This window comes from Quercus lobata, chromosome 5 (assembly GCF_001633185.2).
Source record: "Quercus lobata isolate SW786 chromosome 5, ValleyOak3.0 Primary Assembly, whole genome shotgun sequence".
In the NCBI taxonomy this organism is placed as follows: Eukaryota; Viridiplantae; Streptophyta; class Magnoliopsida; order Fagales; family Fagaceae; genus Quercus; species Quercus lobata.
Genome location: NC_044908.1, coordinates 25,358,412 through 25,377,115, shown reverse-complemented (window position 1 = coordinate 25,377,115; position 18,704 = coordinate 25,358,412). Strand labels below are relative to the sequence as shown.

The window sequence follows — 18,704 nt, the reverse complement described above, 5'->3', positions numbered from 1 at the left end:
TTTGCATGAATTCTAACAGAGAACTGTAATCAACTTCAACTATTTAAAAGGTGCTTATGTATAATATAATGATTTAAGAAAATGTTGTTGTTAACTCTTGTTGCTAATGAGTTCCATACTTCCATGTGCTCTTTCATGCACACAGGAAATAGTCCTATGCATGATATGTTTCTCATTTTACCTTGTGAAAAGTAAAATCAATAGAACTATATCATCAAATTTTTATTCTCTCTTTGGATTTGGATTTGAAAAATATTGCTCCACCATTTTTAGAGTTGTAAGTTTACCCTAGCTTGTTCTGGAGTTGAAATTTCAAAGATATAGTTTCATAATTAATTGATTGGTATGGCATTTTATTACTATATTATAAATTATTAATATTCACTTTTTTTTAGAAGAATTATTAATATTAACTTTTTTTTTAGAAACTAAAAATTATTCTATTAATATTAACTTAAATGATCACTTTTAATATAAAAAAATTATTAGAAGAATTATTGATGTAGGGGCATCATTTGGAGCCCAAGCCCAAATGTATGAAACCCTGGTCTAATAAGCCCAATATAATGAATTTTGTAGAGTATGGGTCAAAGAACTAGATCTTAATGAATTTGGTAACGACTAATATGGAGTTAAGAGACAATCAAGCACAAATAAAAGACATTAGTGCCAATGGATGTTAGTCTGAGGATACCAAAATTTATCATATACTGATCACAATATTAAGATTGTTTAGTATGCTACAGTATTCTCTCTCTCTTTCCTTTTCTTCGCCCCTTTCCTCATGGGGGCTCTTCCACATTATATAGCTCATTTTTTATCATTAGGACCTTACACTTGTTGATCATCTAGATCTCCACTTGCGTATCCATCCCATCAGACACCCCTTTCAACCCTCTGTGAGTTGTGGCAGCCAAGGCAGCACTGTTCAGAGGTCCTCTCCACATTAATGCGGCCAAAAAAGTAGCTGCAGTGCATTTAATGTGATGGTGACAGCTTTTTCTTAGATATTTTGAGTTTTCTTTCCTCTCACATGTTCATGGGGCGCATTCCAGTTGCTAGAGTACACACTTAGTCTGCGTTTATCGTGTCCGAGGAGGAGTTCCTCCTCGGACCTTCTTCCCTTCATCCCCCACTGGTGAGACTTGTAATGTGAATCATTTAAGTCACCTTTTCCTCATCGGATTTGTTAGTGACCTCGGACAAGGTCAAAGGCCCAATACATTATTTTGGGCCTTAACCCTTACAATTGATATTAACCTTCTTTTTTTTTTTTTTTTTTGAGAAAAACTAAAAATTATTCTATTAATATTAACTTAAATGATCACTTTTAATTAAAAAAAAAAAAACATTATCGTTTAAAATATTTGAGTTGCCATACAAAGAAAATTACTTCAGAAACTAACCCAACAAAAAAATAAATAAAAAATAAAAAACTCCAATAGTCCACCTCTCCTAATTAATAAAAATTCATAAATATTTTTGCACAATTGTTTAGTTTAAAGAGAACTTTGTCCCGTTATTAGGGGTGACAAAATTATACACGACCCATGAACCTGATGCAACACGACACGAAACTAGTAGGTTATGGGTTGAGATTTAATGGGTTTGTGTCATATTCGAGTTGACACAACTAACTCATTTATTAAATAGGTTGGGTTCGTGTTCAACCCATGTAACCCTTTTAACCCATCTAACCCATTTAATTAAATAACATTTTACCAATATATCCTTCAAACCCTAAGTATATAAAATTATTTGTTGTTGTAGTTTATTTTCTTTGACATATTGTGATTAATTGTTTGTAATATTGAGATATGCTTTAGTTTTAAATTATTATTACTCGTTAGTACTAAATTTTATATTAAAAATATTTATTTGTTTTTTTCATATATATATATATATATTTTTTTTTTTTTTCTTCATTTTGATAGAATTTGATAAACAGGTCAACACGACTGACTCGTTTAATAAATGGGTCGTGTTAGGGTTGAAAATATTAACCAGTTTAATAAATATGTCGGGTTAGTGTTTACTCATATAATCGGATATTCCTAAGTTGACACGATATAAACCCGACACGGAAACACGAATTGCCACCCTACCCGTTATTACTCTATAATCTTCAATGTTCTTTGCATGGATTCTAACAGTAATAGAGAACCATAATTGACTTCAACTATTTAAAGGTGCTAATGTATAATATAATAATTTAAGAAAATGTTGTTGTTAACTCTTGTTGCTAATGAGATCCATGTGCTCTGTCTCTTTGTTTTTAGCTCGATCATACATAGAGGAAATAGTCATATACATAATGAGTTTCTCATTTTACCTAGTGAAAAGTAGAATCAGTAGAACTATATCCTCAATTTTTTATTCTCTCTTTTGATTGAATTTGAAAAATATTGCTCCACCAAATTTAGAGTTGTAAGTTTACCCTAGCTTGTTTTGGAGTTGAAATTTGAAAGATATAGTTTTATAATTGATTGATTGGTATGGCATCCATGCTTTTTTGGTAATATTTGTAGTACACGTTTTTATCACCATCTCTCTCTCTCTCTCTCTCTCTCTCTCTCTCTCTCTCTCAAAAATAGCATTTCTCTTTTATAAATATATACTTTCAATTATATATTTAGTATAAATAAATCAAACATAGCTTTCACATTATATATATATATATATATATTATTTTACAAGAATGAAAGTTTTTAAATATCAATATTTTAAAACTTTCATTCTTATTTGCTCAAATAAAACTAAAATAAAATTTTATATTTTCCTTATTAATCCATGTTATTATTTTTATGAAATAAATTTAGGTAAATTTTTTGAAGTCTTTACAAGGAATCTAAGTTCTTAAATTTGAACTAAAATAATATTTTTATATTCATAATTAGAGGTGTGTATGGGTCGGATTGAGGAGATTTTTTGACCCAACTTACCATGGTGGGTTAAAAAAAAATCCAACCCAACCCACATGCATCGGATTGGGTCGGGTTGAACTCATGGGTTTGACCTTTTTTTTTTTTTTTAATTACTATTATTATTAAATTGAGCAGCAAAAAATATATCATACTTGCTACCTGAGTTGATAAATAAAATATCATGGTTTTAAAAACCGGTACGATGAAAGAACTGGAAAAGGGACTGGTTATCGATTTTTTGGTCGAACCGGTGACGTCATAAATAATTTAATTGATAATTATAAAAATAAATAAATAAATAATTTTATACTTGGTCATTTTAGCTAAAAAATTAAATAATAGTAAACATTAAACTTTAGCTTACCAACTTTTAGACACCACTCAACACAATTCAACCAAAACAAAAACAAAAAAACATACACAAGCACCCATAACCCATTATAAAATATTTTAGTTATTTTTTAACCTTTCAAATAACAAAAAGTAAGTGCACCAATGGGTAGTAATATCATTGCCCACTTGATGTTTTTTTCCCTCCACACATTCTACATGTTAATACTAAGGGGCGTTGGACCACCGCACACCTTTAGTGCAATGGTCACTCCACAAGTATAAGTGCTTGTGGGGTGTGGGGGGTAAAGGCTGGGGTTCAAATCTCCAATAAGGAGCTTCACACACATATATACTTAGATTATGGTAGAGTATAATTTATATATTGTATTAAAAAAAAAAAAAACTAAATATCCCAACTACCACACATTTTGAAATCTATACAACCACTGCCACACGTTTGGTTCAAGTTTCAACAATATTTCTTTACATTTTCCCATCTCACTTTTTGCTTTTCACATCTCTCTCTTCAAAACTCTCTCTCTCTCTCTCTCTCTCTCTCTCTCTCTCTCTCATGAGCATGTGCAAGAGGCAAGAGCATAAAAAAAAAAGCCTCAATTGAAGTAGCAGATCATTACAAATCTGCTTATCTTTGGGCTTCTTTGGTTCTTCCTTAACACAAATATAGTAAATCTGATTTTTTTTTCTTTAGAGCAAAAGGTAAGTAAAGTAAATATGATGTTTTTGGGTCATTGTGAGTGTCTTAAGTTTCACCACTTCATACTTGAGAGAGCATTTTCAAAATCAAAACCTCTCTTCTTAAATCTGAAACAAGATTTCTTTTTTTTTTTTAATTTCTTTTTGGGTGTTAAAAAACACAACAGTTGAAGTATTTATGAAGAAGTGCTAAAACTAGTTTAATCGCATTGGTTTTCGGTTATGCTGGTTGAATCGGCAGTTTGTACTGTTTATTCAGTTTTTCTTTCATTTTCGGTTTTAACTAATAACCGAACCGAATTAAGGTCCGGTTCTTGGTTGAACTGGTCGGTTCAGTTGTTAAAACCATGCAAAATATACTTGAACTAATATTCCAACTGAGTTGATAAACAAAATATATATGAATTAATATCAAAACTCAGTTGTAAACAAATAGGAGTAGAATGGGAGGCGACAGAGAGAGAAATAAGATTGTTAGGATTTTGCAAGGTAATTGAGTTTTATATAGGAAGAGCCGAATATGGGAAAAAGTTAAATAAAAAAATTATTAATTATATAATATATTTTTAAATATATAGGTGGGTTGGGTTAGGCGGGTTTGTGATTGTTATGACTTGAGCCCAACCCGACCATTAAAAAAATTTATATAACCCAATTTGGTGAGTTGGGTTGGGTCAAGTCAGTCCTGGTAGATTGGTGGATTGGCTGGTTGCACATTCCTATTCATAATCAAGTAAAAAAAAAAAAAATTGTCTCAAATGGACAATAAGGTATAAATTTTCAAGTTTCTAGATTTGTAATTGTTTGACATTGATTTCTTTTAGTTTATTCTCTAGTAGATAATTTTTTAACAAGGCTATATGTAGGGGTGTGCAGAAAACCCACTGACCTGCCAAACCCTACTCGACGGGTTGGGTCGATTTTTAAGACTTGGTGGGTTGGGTTGGGTTACAAAAAAAAAAAATTATAGCGGGTCGAGTTGGGTTTGGGTCATAAAATTACAAACTCACCAAACCCAACCCTACCCACCATATTTAATATATATTTAAAATATATTATATATTTAATAATTTTTTTTAAATCAGCTGTAGGGAACTTATATATATATATATATTTAAATATATATTATATATTTAATAATTTAAAAAAAAAACCAGCTGTGGAACAACATTTCCTCGGTTCCTCCTACTAATACTAATTTAATATATATATAATATATTATATAATTAATAAAATTTTTTAAATAACCAGTTTTTCCTATCTTATATAAAAGCCAATTGGTTCACACAAATCCTAATAAATTACTATTGTTGTTTAGTCATTAGTGTTGTTTGCCTTTAAGGAGTTACATTGATACTAATCTTTAGTTTTTTTAATATATTAATATTTATATTTTTTTTCTACTTAGTTTAATAATAATAATAAAATTTGTCAAACCCATGGGTTCAACCTGACCCAACTCGACCCATGTGGGTTGGGTTGGACTTATGTGATGGGTTGAGTTGGGTGAATTTTTTTTGACCCACTATGGTGGGTTGGGTCAAAAAATCCCCTCAACCCGACCCATGCACACCCCTAGCTATATGAGTAAATTTATTTTTTCCATCTCTCTACTTTTTCACTCATAACCAAACAAAATAAAGAGAAAATAAAATATTTTATATCCTCCCACTTTTCTAACCCCTCCAACCAATCCAACACTATGAGTTTGTTTGGGATTCGTTTATTTTACTGAAACTGAAAATTTTTTGTTGAAAATACTGTAGATAAAGGTAAAAGTTAGCTGAAATAGTACATTGGAATCCATAAATAGTACCAAAAAGTGTCATGAGACTCGTGAATAGTAGAAAAAAAAAAAAAGCTAAATAGTAAAATAAGTTGACAAAAATAATCTTGCCAAACAAACACCATATTTGGGGTAATTATTGAGCACTCCCGAAGTATCATATATGCGTACTTTTCATTTTTACATAACTGTGGGTCCCATTAATTAAATTTATATTGAGACCTACAATTCATGTGAAAGGAAAAATACGCATTTATGATACTCTCGGAATATTCAATAATTTTTCCAATATTAGTTTAAATTCGACTTTAAAACAAGACACTGTTTAGTGCATTCCTAAATAGTTTAAGTGCCTATTTGTTTCAACTTTCCCAACCCAAAAAGCCCGTTTTGAAAAAAACAAATACAAAAAGCTCGTTTGGTTAGTATAAAACGCAACTTTTTGGAAAAAGTTGCGTTTTGGGTTTGTGAAGAGAACGCACAAGCCATAAAAGGAGCTCTGAGGTCCATTTTGGAAAAAGTCTGTGCTCGTCGAATCAACTATCCGTTGGACTCTGGGTAATTACCAAATTGCACTTCACATTTTACTGAAAATCTAACTTTACCCTTTGATAAATCAAGGTCTGTAGCTAGAAAGTCACGGCTTCCTCTTATCTCATCTTCAAGAACAAGCCTCTCCTTCGTGCTGCTACGCAATCCGGACCATGCTGCTGCAAGTAAATGTTCCTCTTGACCGATCCGGACCGATCTTCTTCGTCTTCTTCTTTCTTCTTCGTCTTCTTCCCAAATTGCCCACTGTGTTTCAAAAGGCAAAGTTAAAGTGTGGGTATTGGGTACTTGAAGTGTGGGTATTGGGTACTGCTAGTAATATGTGAAGGAAGTGGTAGGGAGGCTCTGTGTGGCAAGAGAAAAGGGAGAAAGGAAGAAAGAAAATAAAAAAAGAAAGAGGAAGAAAGAGGCTCTGTGTGGAATGTCTGGAGCGTGGAGGAAGTGGTAGGAAAAAAAGAAAAAAAGTAAGGGTACGTGTGTGGAGGAGAAAAAAAGAAGGAAAAAGAAGAAGAAGGAAATACAGATGAAAAGAAAAAAAAAATAAGGAAAAAAAATAAAGAATAAGAAATTAAAATTGAGAAATGCTATCATAATATTTTTACAATACTTTCACAATAAATCTTAAGTGGTAGATTATTATTAGCTAATATTTGTGAGAAAAAATAATTTTTTTAGAAAGAGAAAAAAATAATTTTAATATTATGTTCAAATTAAAATTGGTATCAATTATCACAATATTTTTCACAGTACTTTAACAATAAATATTAAGTGGTGGGTTATTATTAACTAATATTGGTTAGAAAAACATAATTGTAATAGTACGTTCAGATTAAAATCAGTATCAATTATCACAATAATTTTATAATACTTTAACAATAAATCTTATGTGGTAGGTTATTATTAGCTAATATTAATGAGAAAAAAATAATTTTTTTAGAAAGAGAAAAATTGATTTAAGTATTATGAAGTAGTTGATTAAAGTATGAAATAAACTCCTTGTCGAAGGCGAAAAAGTTTCCTTCCCGACAAGTAAGATTTATGTTGGGTCGGAGGGTCTAAACTGAAACTCGACGATGAGCTTGATGCATGGCCCAAAGGCTATCGGTGAAGATTCAAGAAGTCCACTATATTTTATGCCTAGGGTTTAGGTTGGAACTGTCAAGAGTGGCCTATGAACAATCCCTACAGCGAACACGTCAGCATGGTTGAAAAACATACTGCAAGAAATAACACAGCAGTAAAATATTTTTGCAGGAAACAGCTTAGCGGTAACAATGTTTCTGCAGAAAAGGGTCCAGTTGTTAAAGTACTCCTGCAAATAATAGCCCAGCAGTAAAGTAAAACGAAATTAGTTACTTTACAGACTAAGGGAAACATTTATGTTTTCGTACTCATCATCCGTTAGCTTTGGAGAGGAATCTTCTAATACAACAATATGAGGGAAAATTTTTATAGTGACAGTCACATCATAACCATTGATAGTAAATGAGTAGATAAATATCATAAGTTCCATAATAACAAATAATGGAGAAGACTTGGTGTGAGATGAAGGGAGAGAGAGAGATCCTAGCTAGCGCAGCAAGATCATTATGATGCCATGGCATGCTCATGAATATAATATATGTAGTAAGTAGAGAGAATCATTTGTGAGTAGTATGAGTAATGAGTGAGAGTAAGAGTGTATAGTAGTACTGTTGGAATATTCTGCTAGGGCAAGTAAGTATTTATGAGTAGAGCTATGAGAAAGTATTTGTGAGTTAGGAGCTGGGAGACTTAGTTTCTATGCTTGAAACTAAGAACTCAGAGGCTTTTTCAGAGTTTAGAGAAAGCTTAAATAGAGAGGTTAAGGCAGAAACTTTTCTAGTGTAAGTCTTAGTGCCTTGTTGGTTGGTTGAAGCATTAACGGAGAGCTCCATTTATATTAGGGTTTTTAGGGGGTGATTAGCAAATAATCTTTGCTAAATCTTCCTCAATCTCCAGAAAATCCTTAGAGAATCGTTCTTAAGATTTAGCAAAGATTATTTGCTAATCACCCCCTAAAAACCCTAATATAAATGGAGCTCTCCGTTAACCCTACAAAATGAGTAGTTTTGCCATGGGTGATATTCATGAGTTTTATAATTTGATTATGGAAATAATAGACATAGTTCCCATAAAATTTTGTCAAAGAGATATTATTTTAAGAAATGAATAATTTGTATTTCCCATGAGTTGGGGATTTAACAAATGTTAAAATAATATTTGAACTTAGTAAATATGTGCCAAAATAACATTTGGGCTTCATGAAATAGTTGCCAAAAGATTATTTGGGCTTTGCAAAAATAAGTGCCAAATTAACATTTGGGCTTTGAGTATAAAGTAATTGTTTTTGCCAAAATGTCATTCTAGGCTTTGTAAGATAATTGGTAGAGTGGTTTTAGGTTTTGTAAAATGGATGCCAAATTAGCATTTGGACTTTCATAAAAAAATAGTGTAAAGATAATTGCCAAATTAGTATTTGGGCTTTATGAAAGAATTGCCAAGATAATATTTGGGCTTTATAAAATAGTACCAAATTAGTATTTGGGTTTTGTAAAATAGTGCCAAATCAGAATTTGGGCTCTTTGAAAATAGATGCCAAATAAGAATTTGGGCTTTGTGAAAATAGATGCCAAATAGGAATTTGGGCTTTGTGAAAAATAGATGCCAAATAAGAATTTGGGCTTTGTAAAAATGATTTTGAGATTTTGTAAAGTATTGCCGTGTAGCAATGGGCTTTAAGGTGCCGTGTAGCAACGAACTTTGTAAATAGTGTCGCATCGTAGTGGGTTTTGAATTTGCCACATCGTAGTGGGACATCGAATTCGCCACATCGTAGTGGGATTTTTGGAATTAGCCACATCATAGTGGGACTTTTGGAATTAGCCACATCGTAGTGGGACTTTGGAATTAGCCATGTCGTAGTGGGATTTTTGGAATTAGCCACATCGTAGTGGGACTTTGGAATTAGCCACGTCATATTGGAACTTTTGGAATTAGCCACATCGTAGTGGGTCTTTGGAATTAGCCACGTTGTAGTGGGACTTTGGAATTAGCTACATTGTAGTGGGACTTTGGAATTAGCCACATCGTAATGGGACTTTTGAAATTTGGGCTTTCTTTGAGTTTTGCCAACAAGCCAAATGATGTTGGGCTTTATGTGGGGATCGTGTAATTTGCGGCCCAATTTTGGTAGTGATATAATGAGCATATTTTGTGGAGAATTTAAGTTGGATGATATGTGGGATATAATAGGTAATATTTGTGAGAGAGCCCATGGCAATTTATGGGCTTGGGTACGGAGTATTTGTGAAGGCCCAATAATATGGAGAATATTTGGGTAATATATATGAGAAATATTTATGTGAGTTTTAAATAATGTGTAGGTTCATGTGAGTATTTTGTGAGTGGACCAATAAAATCAAGGCCCGAAAATTTGTACCTCAACACTCCTTTATATATACATTGTCATTTTTGGTAATTTACCATTCAAACCAGTACTTTTATAAGTGCTAGTCAAACACTCAGTTTTTTCAACAAGTACTTTTTAACAGCTTTCATACGACACTTTTTAAAAACTCAACTATTTCAAAAAGCCAAGTTTTAAAAAGTTCAACCAAACTCACCCTACATTCATCAGAGCCTTTGGTTTGTATCGGTTGAAAGAGGAGAAAGGGAAATAGAAGGATAATCCCTTGATTAGTTAACAAGAAAGAAAATAAATCGGAGGAATTAGAATTTATAAAAAGACAAAATTACCCTATCCACCTCCCTTCCTCCAAGTGTAACCAAATTACCAAACATGGTCCCTACAATATCGTCTATTTGAGTATAAACCCCTAACTATTTGAATTTCGGGACCTAAAACGACGACGTTACTGCATTTATAACCGTTATGCAGGAGCAGATCTGCCAAAAAAACTGAAAAATAAAATATAAAACAAAAAAAATCAAAAGCCTGCGTAGGGCATTATGTGCATAGTCTATCATCATCTCAAACTCAAAAAGTCCAAAGCACACTCCCAAGCGAAACGAAAGACGAAAGTGCCCACTCCCGCTTACTTGTGTCATTTTTGAATTTTCCACTTCCCAAACACACCCTGACCACAAACAACAATGGTAGCCGAGCCTCCGAGCTCCGATTCGGCGGTGGATCCGCTCTCATCATACTATGGTCTCGCTCTCTTCCCCAACTCGTTCCGGGTCCAACCCGACCCGACCAAGTCATGGGACTTCGACGCCGATCTCGACTCCATCCACAACCACCTCAAGTCCATCGTAAACTCTCTCTCTCTCTCTCTCTCTCTCTCTCTCTCTCTCTAAGTCCTTTATTTTCCTCTAATCGCTCTTGATTTCTAGGGTTTTCAGTGTTCAATCGTTCATTTTTTCTGTGTCTGTTTGGTTGCCGAGAAAATGTTAGGGTTAGGAAGTGTAGCGTGACTGTTTGTTGTCTGAATATGTTGCAAATTTGAACTTAACTGACTTTACTGTGACTCTTTTTCAGTTTTGGATTTTGTATCTTTTTGTGAGCTGTGAAAATGAAGATATCTGCTTGATAGTAACGTGACTCTTTTGGATTCTGGTTTCTCCAAATTTTTGGATGAAAATGTAATATTATAAGCAAAATTTCTGAGAAAATTGAAGGAAAGTGAAACATAGTGAGCTTTTTGAGGCTTTGAGGATTGGAAAAATTTGCTGCCTTTCAAATTAGGAAAGTTATAAGCGTATTGCTACTTACCTGAAACTTCTAGCATTATCATTAACACACAAGACAGACCATTTTGTTTGTTCAAACTGAGAAACTCAGTTGAATGTATGTATACGAGGCTTACCTAAGTAGAGCGGTAATTGTGTAAGGTCCGGTAAATTGAAGCATCTTTGATTTGGACCAAACTCAATTTTCTTTCCTTACCTCTGTGTTCCTGCCATCAAATAGAGTTTTTTCACAATGATATACTCATTAATTAAACTCAAATTCAAAGCAAGTTTATTTCAGGTAGAATGTTTTCTTTATTTGGAGATGATGTGCAGTAAATTTAGTTTGATCAAAGAAAATGGTCACATTTCTTGTTTTTCCTGTCCTTTCAGGCCTTACGAAGTCCCAATAAACTTCTAGAGCAGGCAAAAATGGTTTTAGATGGGAGTTCAGAACTTCTGAACTCAGAAATTGCAAATTTTCTGGCATCTAAAGCGAAAATAGAAACTGGTGTTGCGCTGGATGAAGAAAGTCTCCCAGAAAGAAGGCCAGGCTTAGGCCGTAAGCGGGCTCGTTTTAGTTTAAAGCCTAGTCTTAGGTGAGCCTATTCTTGATGTCTTTCTCAGAAAAGTTACAAAAAAAAAAAAAAAAGAAAAAAAAAAAAAAAAAAAAAAAAAAAAAAAAAAAAAAAAAAAAAACCAAAGTGGTTCCTTTTAGTGCAAATTATCTATCAAACTAAGCCTTATTCTCATTGCACAGTCAGTCTGCTGTGAGTTTGGAATCAAATTTGGATATTGATCAGCTAAAAGACCCAGAGGAATTCTTCTTGGCCTATGAACGATTTGAAAGTAAGTTGCACTCTCTCTACCTTCTGAAATCCATGCTGCAATAATTTGTGTAACACTTGTTTTTACTGTTTTATTAGATGCCAAAAGAGAAATACAGAAGCAGACTGGTAGAGTTTCAATGAATTTAGAACAGCACGATCCTTCCACAACTGTACGACCACGTCGACCAGGGATTCTAGGGTATGATCAGCATTTTGTATCATCTATCCCCCTTTATACTAGTTTGACCATATAGCATTTGTTCTTGTCTTATGGAATGACATTTATTTTATTTTTTGTATTTTTATTTATATTTTTTGGGTGACCCAGGCGGTCGGTTAGATACAAGCATCGCTATTCATCGGTGATTTCTGAAAATAAAGAGAATGTCATATCTTCTCAGGAGCCATTTGAATCAGGCATCGTCATCCCAATTGATGACATGCCGCAACACGAAACTGATCAAAATGTAGTGTCACGTGAGAGTGAATTAGCTGGTAAGGGGCACTTTTGAAGAATATATCAACTCTCTCTGAAGCCATGCTATTTCCCTCTCTCTTAGCTCTGCTTTTTACTTAATGCTAGTATCCAACTTTCTTTTTTCTTTTAAATCTTGCGTCTTCTTCTTTCTTTTTCTTTTTTTTTTCATAGATGCCTAATATCATGATTAATTGCATTCTAAATAGGTTCAATGGACAAGTTAGAGAAAAATGTTAATGAAATCTTGGATGAGTTACTATCTGGTAATTTTGAAGATTTGGAAGGGAATGGAACAATCAGTATTTTACAGAAGCGCTTGCAGATCAAACCCATTGATCTAGAGAATCTAAGTCTCCCAGAGTTGCAAGGTGCCCAAAAGATAAATTTGAATCCGTCAAGAGGAAACATAACAAAGCCTCGGAAGGCTTTATCGGACATAGATAATCTGTTAAAAAAGATTAGCAGTAAAACACCTGAGAAGCTTACAAAGGAGGCAGAAAACTCTGTTAATCATATAGCTTCACCCACACCCCCAAGAAGTCCGTTTGCTCCATTCCCATCATTACAGAAGCATATTGTGCAGTCAATGCCATCAAACGATCCATTTTCCATTCTTGATTTTGATGACTCACAAGGGATAACCCCCTCTCTGATGGAATCTCGTAAAGAGTCTGATCTTTATGATTCAGGAAAGCAGTTGAGCAATTTTGATGGGTTGAAATCACCTTTAATTGAGGAAGATGGCACTGCAGTTGCTAAGACAGGTTCACCTGAGGCAGTTATTGGGGATTTTACAAATTCGGAAGCAATTGTGCATGATAATTCAAGTAAAGTTTCTGTTGGTGTTGACGTTGGCTCCAGTGGAACTCATGTTGACATGGAGGATAATGTTAGAGGCTGTAATATGGATATTGATCTAGATGAGCAGTTGAGCAATTGTGACAAGTTGAAATCACCTTTAATTGAGGAAGTTGACACTACAGTTGCTAAGACAGCTTCACCTGAGGCAGTTATTGGGGATTTTACTTATGCGGAAGCAATTGTGCATGATAATCCAAGTAAAGTTTCTGTTGGTGTTGATGTTGGCTCCAGTGGAACTCATGTTGACATGGAGGATAATGTTAGAAGCTGTAATAAGGATAATGATCTAGATGTGCAGTTGAGTTGTCATGATGCTGATATGACTGCTCAGACAAATGGACCCAATAACTTGGAGGATAAGGTTAATCTTCCTTTTTGTTGGTTTGGTTTATATTTTTTATTTAAATAGAGTTGTGAATGTTTTAAATTTGAGTGTTGTGTTTTGTTAATGTGACAAACTTTAGGTGGAAGACATGCTGCAGGAACCAGTGGAGGCAGTGGCTTCTCCCCAGCCTGATCTGAACATGGCAGATGCAACTGAGGAAATCTTGAATGACATTCAGAGCATGTTGGGTATGATTGTGTTTTTTTGTTTGTGCATTGTGAGAAATACTTTTGTGATGCTGATGGCTAAATCTCAGATTTTTTAGTTAAAATTCAGTTTATCTAGTAGTGGCTGCATGAAATTAATTGATCAATGATCATTGTGTGGTTCTCTTTGGAAAGAGGTAAGCATCCTGTAGACTAATAAGTAATTAGAAGTCTTAAAATGCAATATTAATATTAGCTAGATATTTTTTTTGATAATTATCTAGCTAATAAAATACATTTTAATATTTGCTAGATTCTCAACCCTTTAGGATCAAGGAGGTTTTGAACAGATCCACTAGAAAATATGCTTCCATTGTGACCTGCTATTTCTTCCAAACGATACAAGAGATTTTTCGGATCATTATGGGCTTTATCTGAACCCTGTTGTACCTATATGTGCCACTATGAAGAAGTTAATCAAGCTTGTCTTGTATGTTCTAGTTGTGCAATATGGTCACAATATGGGGTTGAAGTTAGAGATACATTTTTACTTAATAAAAAAGAATTGCAGATACATTTTCTGAAATTCAGATTACTATTTAAGTCAGAAATAGGTAGTGATATGCCCATACATTTGTACACATTTAGCAAATGCTATCAGTGCCTGCACTGTGCTTGACATAAAGGCTTCTGGATTACTGATATTGATATAGTGATATTCTGTTAATTAGGGGAGAGTAACTTGACTTACCTTTAGATGATCAAAGGGTTGTTTGTTTGTTCCAAGTTATCTTTAACAAATTAATGTTGGTCTTATCTCTGCACATAACCAACCAGTTCAACCAAGATTAGGTAAATGGAAACTGCTAATAGGTCTAAACCAATCAGTTCCAATGAAGTTGAGGTGAAGAGAAACAGCTAATAGGTATAATGATTTATGATTAAGCTATTTTATGTCTAGAATAAGCTTTTTTGTTTCCCCACTGAATAAGTCTCATTTTCTGTGAGCTTGCACATGAAGTTTTATAAGGCAAGTGTAATTTATTTGCCTTCCAAATGGAATTCTCTCTGTTTTAATAATTTAAAATTAGGAGTGATGATTATGCTTTAGATGGTTGAATGTAAGTGTATTTTATGCATTTTTTTTTTTTATTTTCTCTCTCAGATCAGTCAAGTCCTGCTGTTGTTGAAGAACATGCAGTGCATCAACTCTCTAAATCCCCAGGCGATGTTCCAGAACAGCATTTAGAGGTTATTATCTTTCCATGTTATTTTCCAATCCATTCCATTCATTCTTTTGCTCTATTTGCTGCTTGTTGCTGATACATTGAGAGTTTTTTTAGCCATGTTTAGCATTTTTGTATTAGTGACGTTGAAATGGTTTTAGCTTTGTATTTTTAGTTATCACAAACGAAATTGTACTGGAGGTGTGGATCTTTATTTTTACCTTTTTCTGATTATTTTTGCCATGTCTATCATTATTTATATTCAATTCAACTAGGACTTAGTCCCAATTACTTTAGGGTTGGCTCCAATGTTTATCATATTAATTCTGCCATATAGAAATTGACATTTAAGTAGTTAATAGATTTTCACTTATTATGTGCCAACATGTTTCAACATGAAAAGCTGTAATTTATTGAAAGTCCATGACTGTTCAAACTGATAGTGCGTGTGTTTTTTTTTATTAATTTAATTTAATTTAAATGGGTCAATGTAAGTTTCATGTTTTCAAGGCCAAAATACAGATGTTTGTCTAATGGATAATTCTTATATATATAGATTAAGTCCCCTTGGTCCTATGCTTTCTTTCTCCCTTTTTCTGGCCAATATAAATGACCTATATAATCTATGCGCCATCCCTTTATCTTCTGATTCAAGGCCTAGGGGCTCCCTTAGGTGTTTTTAAGTGAGCTAATTTACTTGTCCAAAAAAGAATTATCTATCTTTATGGTGGTTAGTTCCCGTTTTAGTACTTTGTAACGATTGGAATTTGTTTTTATTGTGTCTTGTGAAACACAACATCCAGGAATGTACCGAGGAATCATTGAATGAGCAAAACAAAGCAACACCACCACGTCCACGCAAGAGAAAAGAAAAGCCTTGCAGGAAAAGCCTTGCAGGTGTTTATTTTTATAAATCTCAACTATATTTCACTAAATCTTGTTTGGTTATTTTGTTGGAGTAACTGGATGTCTGTTATATTCATAGGAGCTGGTTTATTGTGGGAACATGGGGTAAGGCGAAGCACCAGGATCAGGACAAGACCTTTGGAGTATTGGAAAGGTGAAAGATTATTATATGGACGCATCCATCAGAGTAAGTTCTCTCTTGTGTGGATTTCCTAGTTAAGGAATTTGTACAGTTCTTTATAATCGTCTCTGAGCTTAAACTATGGCTAATAATTAGACTACTTCTTCTATACACAATCTTTATGGAGTATAAACCATTTGGAGGAGGTGGTTGCTATTTTTTTATTATATGCTAAGTTCTCTAACACTGTATATGCTAAGTTCTTGTGCTATAAAAAAAAAATTGCAGCACTGTTAGTGGACAACCACAAACTCCCTAGTTTATGAGTTGGAAGCGGGAAATACAATAATTCTGGCTTGTTTTAAAGACTGGACCCTAAAGAGAATAAAAAATATGAAGGTTCAAGGTTTTAAGGCCAGACTGAGGAGGGGGGGGGGGTGTTGAGGAAATTATTGTATATGAATTTATGAAAACTAGAAATATTTACTACAAAATATTCAACAGTTTTAATTAATTTTCAAATAAATTTATACAATTTTCATATATTAAAAACTGGACTGTGAAGCATCCAATATGTATTGGATGTACAACTGGTATATGTGCACATTCACATACACCAGCATAGGTCTGTTCAAAGTTTAAAACCCCTTGGACTTTGCAAGCACCGATGAGAGTGAGAGGCAATAAGACTTTACATATATTCATGTAATTGGTGGAGGCTTTGAGAACTATAAAACACAAGTTTATGTGTAAAAAACTATTTTTACGCTGCACCATTCACTGCCTCGTTCATATTAAGTATATTCAGTGACCTGTACAAATTTGTTGACTTCAATTTCAATTTTGTGTATGAGCCAATTTATCAAAAAAAAAAAAAAAAGTGTTTGAGCCAATGGGCTCTAGTTCAATGGCACCTCTTCACCTTGTAAAGAATGGGCTGTGGGTTGTGGTTATGGGTTCCAAGAGCTACTGTGTGTAAACTATTAATAAATACAATTTTTTAAATTGTATTTGTAATTTTTTAGAATTTTAATAATTTGTGGTGTGTAGCGGGGCAACAAAGCCATATTTTTTTTTACATCTCTTTCCTTCGATATCCAATTGTTGTAAATTGGTACAATCATGAAACAATGTCTTGTTGTAGTTTCATTTCTAATGGAGGTAACATAGATTTGTTTTATTGTACTCTTTGCAGGTCTGACAACAGTTATTGGGTTAAAGTATGTTTCACCATCAAAGGAAGATGGACAACCTGCTTTGAAGGTGAAATCTTTCGTATCTGATGAATACAAAGAGCTTGTTGAATTGGCAGCTCTATAATTTCAAGAAATATTAGGTACCCCAATGAGTTTTCATATATGTTTGTAGTTTGATGCCTTCCTTTTGTACTTGGTCTTTAAGAAGCGGAGAGGAGGGTTGTCCTGTAACTAGTTATTCAGTTCCAATGGTGGTCTAAACAATTAAAAAAAAAAAAAAAATTAAAAAAAAGGTGGTCTAGTGGTGGTAAACAATCATAGTATCGTATGCTTCTCATCAAAGACAGCTTCTATGCCAAAATTGTAGTACATGAAAAACGTTCCTTTGAATCATGAAAAGACAGGAGGTGAAATTTTCTGAGGAAAGGATGAATAACTTTAAGTCTATTGTATATTCTATTACTATTTGCTTAGGAATTTGGACTTGAATTGTGTTTTATCGTTAATAAATATGTAAGAGATCACTTGCATTTTGAAAAAAAAAAAAAATAGAACTTGAAATTCTCAAAGCATGAGTAAGTTGTGTTTATTGTATGTGGTTAGTTTGCCTTTATTTACCTTCAGGAAGAAAATTCATGGGGTTTTCTTGATCCAGGTGAGTTGACCTTAATCACATGAAAATTAGATTCTAATAATTGGCAAATACAACTCAGTCTCTTACAGAAGAGAGTTTTGATTTGGAATTTTCTTTTTGATGGAGATTTGGAATTTCATTTGATTTCATTCTGAATAATTTAAGACTATCTTTATTTCTCCTCGCATTGAACTGGAAATTCAATGAGCTTATGGAAGGATTTTGTACAAAAATTTATGGTTAATTATGGATATTTAATGAATCTGGAGTCTAAACGGCGGGGATATGTGTAATTTGCACTTAAAGTACAAAATTTTGCTATAAGCAACCTAATTCAATATTAATTGGTAATGTTCACTCCACTATTTAAATCAGTGTCTGAATTGAGAAAATGGTGGGAAGCTATCCATCCTAACGTTATTGAGTATGTGTAATGCATACCTTTGAGGCTTTGACCAAACATTTTGTATTCGTTTGAATTCCTTAAACACTCAAAATTGGAATTTCTTGGATCTTGCGATGATAAATATCTTCAATTTAACGAAAATTAATAATGGCAATCAAATCTTCAATTTAAAAGTATTTGTGTTTTGTCTATTAATAATTGTTGATTGCTTAATTTTATAGTACATTTGTAATTGTGATGGTTTAAAGCGAGTTACTTTTTTCTTTTTGTGATAAAAAAAATAAGAACTACCTTTATTTTTCTTTTTGTATAATCTTTTGATTACTTTTAAAAATGATGAAACTGTCAAGGGAGGAGAAAGAGAGTTCATAATAAAACATGTTGAAAAAGGTACAATTCTATAATCTTTTGATTACTTTTAAAAATGAAACTCTCAAGGGAGGAGAAAGAGAGTTCGAAATAAAACATGTTGAAAAAGATACAATTCTTTAGATAC

The 18,704-nt window shown here is 33.2% G+C and overlaps 1 protein-coding gene across 1 annotated transcript; it reads left to right on the top strand.

The window, feature by feature from the left end:
• Positions 1–10,282: 10,282 nt before the first annotated feature.
• Positions 10,283–17,521, top strand: LOC115991914 (centromere protein C). The gene is made up of 11 exons (XM_031115898.1): positions 10,283–10,602; positions 11,413–11,618; positions 11,780–11,868; positions 11,946–12,048; positions 12,178–12,344; positions 12,534–13,549; positions 13,653–13,761; positions 14,885–14,970; positions 15,749–15,842; positions 15,931–16,038; positions 17,168–17,521. Exons 1-11 carry the CDS (start codon positions 10,441–10,443, stop codon positions 17,290–17,292), a joined length of 2,265 nt encoding a protein of 754 aa, XP_030971758.1. The 5' UTR covers positions 10,283–10,440; the 3' UTR covers positions 17,293–17,521.
• The last annotated feature ends 1,183 nt before the right edge of the window (positions 17,522–18,704 follow it).